Genomic DNA, 10,000 nt, shown 5'->3' on the forward strand with positions numbered 1-10,000 from the left:
GTTTCGCACACATCTGAAAGAAGCCCTGGAATGGATGGAGTGGTTGAACTTTTTGAAAGAGCTCCAGCTACAACATGAAGCCAATGGGGGTGAGAAACGAGTGGGAAGTCGTGGATTGCCCGTGGACAGTTACGATCAGGAGCGTGGCATGGCGTATCAGTACCACAGGTGTTATTATACGGTTCTTGTACGTGTTTTCGAGAGGATACGATCCATGCTACGAAGAACAAGACCATGGAAGAATTGCGCCAGACGACCGAGGCATGTCCAAAAGGTGTTGGGAGAGGGACATCTGGTGGAGATGTGGGGATGTCAGTGGGGGGCCATGAAACGGAACCACCCCAAGATCCGTGAGTTTCTTTGGTCGCGGTTTGGTCGACCTCTGGATTGTAAGCTCACCCTGACAGAAGGCGAGATTTTGGAGGCGGTGAAGAATGACACGTAGTTCGGGATCCTGGAGAGTGACATTCATGTGCCAGACCCTCTTAAGGCACATTTCAGCGAGATGCTGCCCATTTTTAAGAACACAGGACATCGGTCCTTTCATGAAGGCGTTCGCCGAGGACAACAACATCCTGCCTGAAGTGGCGAGGGCCGGGGAAACGATTAACACATGACTTCTTAAAAACCAGCAATTGTATTTAATGCAAAGGGTTGATAAATACCTAAAGAAAATACAAACGGAGAAAGGGAATTGTTACCACGAATACGGCTAGTTAAACTTATAACGAGGACGGAAAAAACACTTACCAATTGCTGGATTAGGATGGAGAGCGAGTGAGACAATGAAAAGGATTTTGATATATATACGAGATTGGTGACATGAATTTACATATGCTGGGAAAATTACTGTGTGCTATTTCAACACTAAAAACAAGGCTAACACATCGAACAGAGACCGAGAACAAAGGGCAGAAAATAGGTGTTGATTACAGGCAAAAGAAAGAAAAAAACCGTAACATCCTGGGGGGCTTGGCTGAATTTGCGACATTCAGAGATAAAGAAAGTCAATTGATCATTCCTTAAAGTTCTTGAACTTCTTGAAAAGACATAAAACTCCTTGGTTTAACCGCTCAAGACTGCAATGAGATTACGAACTATTCACAAATGCTAAGTTTCTTCTTTCAGCAACACAAGTTTTGATATTGGTCTGATAAGCGTTGAACTCTTTGTGTTAACTTCAGCTACTCAGACACGTTGGTCGTCGCCGGGGAAGATCTTCAGAACTCCGCCAAGGAGCCATCTTCCACGAGGAGATTTTTCATCGACGATTAGAACGAGATCTTTAGGAAGTAGCATTAGTTGAGCAGCCTCAAACGTAATAGGAGTGACGGATTCTTCCTCCCATGCGCAAGGTTCCTTCTAGGGCACAGGAAGAAGATTGGCGAGCTTGCTCTGACATTTAACTGGACGTCCCTCGCTCAAGGAATCAATCTCTTGGGAAAACGCTTGGCACTGTACCAACTGCACAATTTTCTTGGAGGAGCTGCGTATCTCTGACAGAGATATTCTTCCTTTCTCCGTGCCTTTGTTCGGGATATGGTTGATAAACCGTGATAACCAGGCGACAAGAGTTAACAGGCGCGGCCACGACGAACAACGCCGAAGAAGTTGATCCAATGATGATCCGCGGTCAATCATCATGACTGTACTTTGGACTTGAACCTCGTTGTCGTCTTGTGGGATGTTACCGATCCTTTTCATTGGCCATTGGTCTTCAGGCTCTAGGAGGAAACTCGGACCAGAGAGCCAGCGGCAATTGACTTTAGAGCGCGTAGGTCTAGTCCTCTGGACGCATCGTCTGCTGGGTTAAGGGAAGTTGGCACATGTCGCCATTGTTGAGGAGTGGAGGCTTCGCGGATTTCATTCACTCGATTTGCAACAAATGGCTTGAATCGCTTTTTCTCGTTTGTAATGTACTGCAAGGTCGTCAAGGAGTCTGACCAGAATGTAACTCCATGAAGGGGTGTGTCGAGTTCTTCACGTAGAAATAGGTGCAGGCGCGAAGCAACCACAGCCGCTTGTAATTCAAGGCGTGGAATAGACCATTGTCTCAGTGGAGAATTGCGGGCTTTCCCATAACAAAGGCGCAATGAATCTTTCCCGTATCATCAACAAGCCTTAAGTAACCTACTGCAACATAACCATCGTTCGACGCGTCCGAAAAATAGTGCATTTGGACGTCTCGAATTACCCGCAGAGAAAAGGACTTAAAACATCGTGGAATCTTGATATTTGCAACGAGGGGAAGAGACTCAATCCACTTATTCCAACGTGTTAGTAAAGGTTCTGGTATTGGTTCATCCCACTGGACAGCTATTCTCCAGAGTTCTTGGAGGATGATCTTGACTGGGAGAATGAATGGGCCCAGAAATCCAAGAGGATCGTTAAGAGAACTAACTGTTGCAAGAATACCACATTTGGTGGGCGGCTTGTTTGTGGGAACGACCTTGAATTGAAAGGTATCTGAAGCTGCATCCCAGTGTAATCCAAGTGCGCGCCCGACGGGGAAGTTGGTTAAGGTCAAGATTGATAGATGGGTTCGCTCGTTTATCTTGAGGTAGGGCCTCTAGAACTTGCCGGCTATTACTTGTGAACTTTGTTAGATGGAATCCACCTTCCCTCAATAGTTTTGTCAGCTGTTCTGCAAGCCAAATTGCTTGATCTGTCGTTGGCACAGATTTCAGTACATCATCTACGTAGAAATTCCTGTATATTGTCATGATAACCTCGGGGCTATACCGGCCCTTATTGTCATCTGCTGTCTGTCGGAGTGCCCTGTTGGCACAGCAAGGCGATGAAGTCGCACTGAATATATCAACGAGCATCTTATATTCCTTAGGAGGTTGCCTAGGAGCAGCATCCCACCACAAGAATCTTAGAGCGTCTGCGTCTTCGGGAAGAACCTTAACCTGATGGAACATTGCTTCAATATCAGCTGTGAAGGTGGTTTCATCTTCTCGAAAACGGGTGAGAACGCCTTCCAGATTATTTGTGAGATCTGGGCCATGGTACAATCAGTCATTCAAGGAGATGCCATCAAACCGGGCGGCAGCATCAAATACTACGCATACCTTGTTGGGCTTGTTAACGTTAAACACCGGGTGATGTGGCGAATACTAGGTGACCTTCGATCTCTTGGAGGCCTCTCGTTCACTGAGCTGAGTTGCATATCCCTTAGCAACGTAGTCGTCTATGACAGTTCGGTATTGTTCTTCTAGGCCAGGAATGCGATTAAGTCGCATTTTCAGGGTTTGAAGACGGGATTCTGCTAGGGTTCTATTGAATGGGAGGTAAGGTTCCTCTTGCCTCCAGGGTAGGCCCATCTGATAATGCCCGTCAACCATAGAAATCGTGTTATCTATTATCTTCAGCGCCTTTCGGTCCTCAACTGACATAGGGCCACAATCTTCTTTAACAGTTCCACATGACTCAATTCGCCAGAATTCCTCCAATTGCCGATTAAGGGAGACATCTTCAGACGAAACATGATTTAGGTTGAACTGGCGCTTACGGCTTACACTAACGCAGCCACTGAGGATACTCCGGCCAAGGCAGGATCGTATTGCAAACGGCTCATGTGGTTTCCCCTTTTTCACTTCCAACGGAATAAAGGCTTCCTGAAGGCTTGTTTCAATCAGGATAGAAACTTTCTTTCTTTCAGAGGGATAGTAAGATCTCGAACAGCCCACGCGTTGTATACGGTAACATGTTCAGTGTGTGAGTCGTCAACAGGAGCTATTTTGAAGTCAACCTTTACTCCTTTCTCTTGCCTGTCTCTTTGGCTCACTGTGGAGAGAAGCAGCTGTTCCTCTTCTTGAATACCAAGCTGCTGGACGAGGGATGGATCAATCATGGTAACGTCAGAGCCAGAGTCTATCAAGCCGTAAGTAGTCATATGTCTTCCATTATCGCCAATAATTCTGAGGGGGATAATCTGCAGGAATATCTCGGAGGATTCAGCTACGGTTGCAGCAGCGCATGTGCTCAAAGTCGCATCTTGAATACTCGGCAAGGGTGTTGTGACGGCTGGGATGTCTGTGATTTCGGTGTTGCTCGGTTGATGATCAGCATTTCCTCGGGTAGGACTTGGTTGGTGAAGCAGCGTGTGGTGAGACTTTCCACATCCCATTACTTTACACCGTACGGGTGATTTGCATGTTTTAGCCAAATGTTCTGTAGAATTGATACAGTTGAAGCAAATCCGGTTTTTAAAAACTAGCTCTCTTCTTTCCACAATGGGCTTAGACTTGAACATTTCACAACGATAGAGTGGGTGAAGCTCTGTACACAAGAGGCAGTTGCTGAGTTTGACGTCTTTAACTCTTGCAAATCTGCTGTCCTCCTTAATGCTGCTTGTGGTAAGAGTAGTTAGGTGACGCAGGTTTGGCTTGCCACGATCTTCATTCCGCCTGAGGGATTTCACCTCGGTCGAGGGGCTTGTAAAAAACGGATGATTAGCCAAATCAGCTCGATCATTCAGGAACTCAACAACATCTTGGAACGCCAATGAAAAATTATTCCTACATTCAAACTTTTTTAGATGTTCCCGAAACTTGTCTTGAAGCCATTTGGGCAACCTTAAAACCACTTTCTCGAGACTGTCCGTGTTCATTTCTCCTAAACATCCCATAGACTCGAGTGTGTCATACATAACTTGGGCTAAGTCAGCATAGCGTTGGAGGCCCTCCTTATCTTGAGGGGCAATAGCAGGTCCTTTAGTCAAGGTATCTATACACGCTCTAACAATTTTGAATGGTTGACCAAAACGATTTTGCAGGACTTCCAATGACTTTGCTAGGCCTCCCGATACGGCCTCGTATCTCTGTACAGCTCTAAGAGCATGGCCTTCGAGGAACTGCAACAGGCGAGCCATCTTGGTCTGTTCGTCCAAAGATTTCGATTCTACCATCTGGTGGAACCTCTGTCTGAATAGTGGGTATCTCTCAGGGGAACCATTAAACTTGAGCACCTGTAGTGGGGGGAGATCATGGTTAGCACTCATTTTCTCCATTGTGGCAATAATGGTCGAAAGAAAACATTCACTCGTTGGGTGAAGCGAGGGTGGAACGTGACGTGGGTCCTCAATGAGTGGAGACGGAGTTTGAGCACCAGTGCTAGTATGGCAGAACACAGTGCCGTGACTAGTTGAGCCAACGGAACCCAAAGCTTGTGTAGCGTGGGTGTATACTGGACCAGGAGTGTAGAGGTGTGCTGGATCACATGAAGCGGTACGAGCCAAACCAGGACCACCAGGAACGCAAGAGGAGGGTCCGGCAAAAGCACGCGAGGAGCCAACAGGAAATGCAGAGGAGGAAGTTGGGTGGACGATCAGTGACTCGCAAGGAAGTCACGGGTAAGGTCGGGGCGCTCGAGGGCACGGCTTGAAACAAAGAAGCAGACGCGAACGTGGATTGATTGTTGTGGGAGAAAAACGCGGGTAACGTGGGGACTCGTGAAGACACGACTGGAAGTGGAGGAGTACACGTAGGACAGCTCGTGAGGGTCTCTTTAAACATCGGTGGCAAGGTGTGAGAGGATGCACATGAAATTGGAAATACAACACGTCTTAAACACCACGTTAAAAACCTGAATTTCCAGAAACGACTTGGGACGAGAACAGTCGCGGAATCGCCTCGGTGAAGCTCGTTGGATTCTCGTCAATATTCGTGTCCATTTTAGCATCATGCTTTCCAGGTCGATTTCCTTCGGATAACAGACCCGAAAATTCGCGTTCCGCCAATTTACACTCTAACTCGGCCATCTCAGTCCTTTCCCTAGCTTCTTCCATTTCCTTCGCGGCATCAAGCTTTGCTAATTCTAATTGGTGCTGAAATTCGAACTGTTTTTGTTTCATTCCAACAACTTCACTCTCGTTTCCAATGCCCTAGCTCGTTTCTGCTCCGTTTGTTTTTCAATCAACGTCGCCTTTTCCACCACGATCTTTGCTTGATTGATCCTTACGCTAGCAGCGCTTAGTCTTGAAGCCCGACTACATTGCGATTTAACCGAGCCTTGAGGAGATGAAGTCGTGAAACGAGTTAAATCTTCCGAAACTTGTTTGTTAAAATGCGAAGCGGCCTCTAAGGTATACTGTTCAATCTTAGAATCGTAGACACGTTTCCTGATCTCTTGAGCTTCGTATAAACCATGGATTTCCTGCAGCTCCGCGCTGTCACTAGCAAGAAGACCTGTAACGCAACTAATGTTATCTCGATAATTTTCAAACGCATCATTTAAGGTTGCTTGAAGGTTTCGCACTTGCATTAGATTGGCAAAGTCCACCAGCAAACCATCAATTTGCGAACATACTTTTGTCATTGTATCAACGTAGCCACTGCGTGATTGTCTTAAACTGTTTAGTTTCTCACGCAAAACGCCTTCTTGATTCTGTAGCGAATTAGGCATTCTACGCCAGGAACTTGAAAGGATGGTACTTGTGGTTTCACTGTCCATAATGTCTATATGCAATTGGTATTTATGATGAAGTGGTGAGGGCCGGGGAAACGATTAACACATGACTTCTTAAAAACCAGCAATTGTATTTAATGCAAAGGGTTGATGAATACCTAAAGAAATACAAACGGAGAAAGTGAATTGTTACAACGAATATGGCTAGTTAAACTTATAACGAGGACGGAAAAAACACTTACCAATTGCTGGATTAGGATGGAGAGCGAGTGAGACAATGAAAACGATTTTGATGTATATACGAGATTAGTGACATGAATTTACATATGCTGGGAAAATTACTGTGTGCAATTTCAACACTAAACACAAGGCTAACACATCGAACAGAGACCGAGAACAAAGGGCAGAAAATAGGTGTTGATTACAGGCAAAAGAAAGAAAAAAACCGTAAGAATGCCCAAGCCTCAACGTAGTCTGATCGGGAGTTTCTTCTCTACCAAAATCATGCTATCCACCCCTCTGCTGAAATGGTACTTGGTACATGGTTTGGAAGTCCCCAAGATCTATCAAGTGGTGGAGTACACACCAAAACGTTGCTTCGAACCGTTTGGAAACACTGTCTCCGATGCCTGATGGGCAGGGGATCGTGATCCTGACCAAGCTATCATCGCTGACATCATGAAATTAGTTGGGAATTCCAGCTACGGAAAGACCATCACCAACTAAGGTAGAGTATTGCTCCGAGATTAAAGCCTCTCAACTGGTGAATGAACCTTAGTTTTACAGACTCGTGTCCATTGTTGCTGACACATACGAAGTGGAGTTGTGTAAAAAGAGCATCAAACTCAATCTCCCATCACCCATTGGGTTCTTCGTGTACCAGAATGCCAAGAGGTGCATGTTGGAATTCTACCATGACTGCGTCGACAAGTATCTCGATCGCAGTGATTTTCAACTCTGTGAGATGGGCACGCACAGTGCCCACTTGGCTCTTTCAGGTGAAAGTTTGGAGAGTTTGGTCAACCTGAACTGAGAGAGGCATTTGAGGTGAACAAGGCCCATTGGTTTCCGCATACGGATACGGTCGAACATCATGCATACAATAAGCGAACACCTGGACTCTTCAAGGAGAAAAAGCAAGGGGACAGCATCATCGGACTTTGTAGTAAGACCTACTACTGCTTTGGGGGTAAGGACAAGTTTAGCTGTAAGGGGGTGAGCAAAGGCTTGAACGCGATCGATAAGGACAAATATCTCAACGTCCTCCTCACTCAGCTCCCGAGCAGTGGTGTCAAGTGTGGCTTTTGCACCGTCAACAATACCATGTACACGTACAATCAAGTGTGAGACAGCTTTTCATACCTTTACCCAAAATGTAAAATCCTGGACGCTGGTGTGAGCACACAACCTTTGGATATTTGAAAGTTGCGGGGTGCATGTACGGGGCACCAACTTTTGTGTGTGGACTGAGTAAGGACACTAAGGAACTGAGGTGACTTTAAGGAGACTCTACTCAGATGTGACCGGTGGGATGATTGTGTTCTGGATCCTCTCATTGGCTGGCCACATCCAAAATCAACATTGATCATAATGATAAGACTAGGGTGCATGTGCGGGGCACCATCTATAGATCTTTTAAATTGTGTTCTTGTTTTTATCACGAGGCGACTGCCGCGAAGGGTTTCACAGAGCACCGTATTATCGTTTGGTTTGTTTTGTTGATTAGTTTGGAGCCAAAGCAAAGAGTGAGAACCTATTAAATCTGATGTCATGTAATTGTCTTTCACTGAGTAATTATGTCTTTTAAATGTAGTCATACCGACTCTAAATTGCTGTATATTATTATATAAATCCATAAGATCTTCTCGTATAGTTACTTACGTACATGCGAGTGTCCTGGAAAGGTGCGAGAACCTTTAGCAGATGACTTTCTGGGTAGGTAAAGAGTTACTGTTGCAAAGAAAACTCATTTAGCTTGTGACAGTGCTGTTGAACGCTCTCTGGCATGCAAAGCAATCCTTTTGGTAGGTTGAAAACTTTACTCCCATTTCATTTGGGTTCATTACACTATACTGTTCTCAATCTTCATTAGAAGAAGAGGCCAGATATAGAGAATCAAATTAATGAAATGAGATGTACAACTCACATCCAATGGAAATTTGTCTTACATTTTAGGCACAAAAAAATGGAAACTTCAGTTGTTGATTTTGTTATGCTAATACCCAGCCAATACTTAGCTTAACGTTTATTATGAAATTTAAAAAAAATTATGGTCTAATATAAAGCTTGACCATCCTCTAGAGCCTATCACTTGTACCACTCAAAAGTCAGTTATAAAAATGACACCATTCTCTTGAGTAATTTTAATTACCATTTTAAGTTCTTAAAAGTACTTCTTTCTGAACTACCTAAACATACTACTACTTTTTTTCCGTATTTGCTCAGCCCACAGTATTAATAACAGTGGCGATTGTTATTTGCTTATTAAAGCCACAGTGATCAAGTGTTTGAGACTTCAAAGGTTGGTTGATTGTATGAGTTCTGGTCCCAGTTGCTCGAAGGGTGGATAGTGCTATCCACTGGATAAATCACTATCTACTGGATACCTTAATTGGTTTTGGTAGTGTTTATCTGCTGGATAGTGATTTATCTGGCCCCAGTTGTTCTAAAGATGGATAATGCTATCCACCGGACAAATCACTGTACCTTGAAAATTGCAGTTGGTTCTGCTATTACTTATCCACTGGATAGTGATTTATCCGGCTTATAGCGCTATCTATCATTTGAACAACTGGGGCCTGGAGGGTAGCGCTATCCACTTTTTGAACAACCAAGGCCAGGTCTTTATCCAACCTCTCTTCTCTGCCTCCTTTGTCGATGAGGAGAAAGGAGGCAGAGAAAAGAGACTCTGGGAACGAGGTTCGTCTTGATCATCTCTCAGTTTTCTTTAACCTTAATCCACGTTGCCTCTCTATATGTACCCGCATACAACTTAACACTGACAAATGTTTTATAGACTTTTTAAGCAAATTCTGTGATCGGTTAGCATCCCATTTAATGGAAGGGACAAAGTTTTTGACTGCTTAATCTATTGACACCTCAAACGCCCTAGGATGACCCCAGTTGACGACTAGAATCTCCCTGGCAGCCGCATTAGACAGAGTAAAATCTGTCAAGTCTCATTCCCAGGGTCAATGGGTTCAAGGGGATCACTGAGCTAAGTGCTGCCATCAGTGAACTACCTGGCTCATTTAGTTTCATTATCTAGACACAGACTTTATGCTTTTACAGTGTGTTTAGGAGCAACTTTACAGCAGCCTAAATTTCCGATAAAATATAACTATTTCGTGAAACAAAAGGAGAAGGTAGCGTTGCACACTGTGCAGTATTTCTAGTCACTTGAGAACGTATTCCACACATCCCCTCAATCTAAGTTTTGTCAGTTGACGGTTAAGTTTGTCAGTAAATTATGCTGTCTATTTTGAAGTCAGACTGACTTCTTCATGTTGGTATGTACAGTTGTCAACAGTTTCTAATGTAAATGTTTAGGTTCAAGGTTGTAGACAAGTATCCATTCCTGGGTGGAGTG

The 10,000-nt window shown here is 44.5% G+C and overlaps 2 protein-coding genes across 2 annotated transcripts; both read right to left on the reverse strand.

Annotated features, from left to right (window-relative positions):
• Nucleotides 1-2,396: 2,396 nt before the first annotated feature.
• LOC137991524 (uncharacterized) lies at nt 2,397-2,924 on the reverse strand. The gene has a single exon (XM_068836600.1). It carries the CDS (start codon nt 2,922-2,924, stop codon nt 2,397-2,399), a length of 528 nt encoding a protein of 175 aa, XP_068692701.1.
• A 713-nt stretch (nt 2,925-3,637) lies between these two features.
• Nucleotides 3,638-5,014, reverse strand: LOC137991525 (uncharacterized). Its single transcript, XM_068836601.1, has one exon. The coding sequence runs from the start codon at nt 5,012-5,014 to the stop codon at nt 3,638-3,640; it is 1,377 nt and encodes a 458-aa protein (XP_068692702.1).
• Nucleotides 5,015-10,000: the final 4,986 nt, after the last annotated feature.

The sequence above is a fragment of the Montipora foliosa genome, chromosome 2, assembly GCF_036669935.1.
Source record: "Montipora foliosa isolate CH-2021 chromosome 2, ASM3666993v2, whole genome shotgun sequence".
NCBI classification, from domain to species: domain Eukaryota; kingdom Metazoa; phylum Cnidaria; class Anthozoa; order Scleractinia; family Acroporidae; genus Montipora; species Montipora foliosa.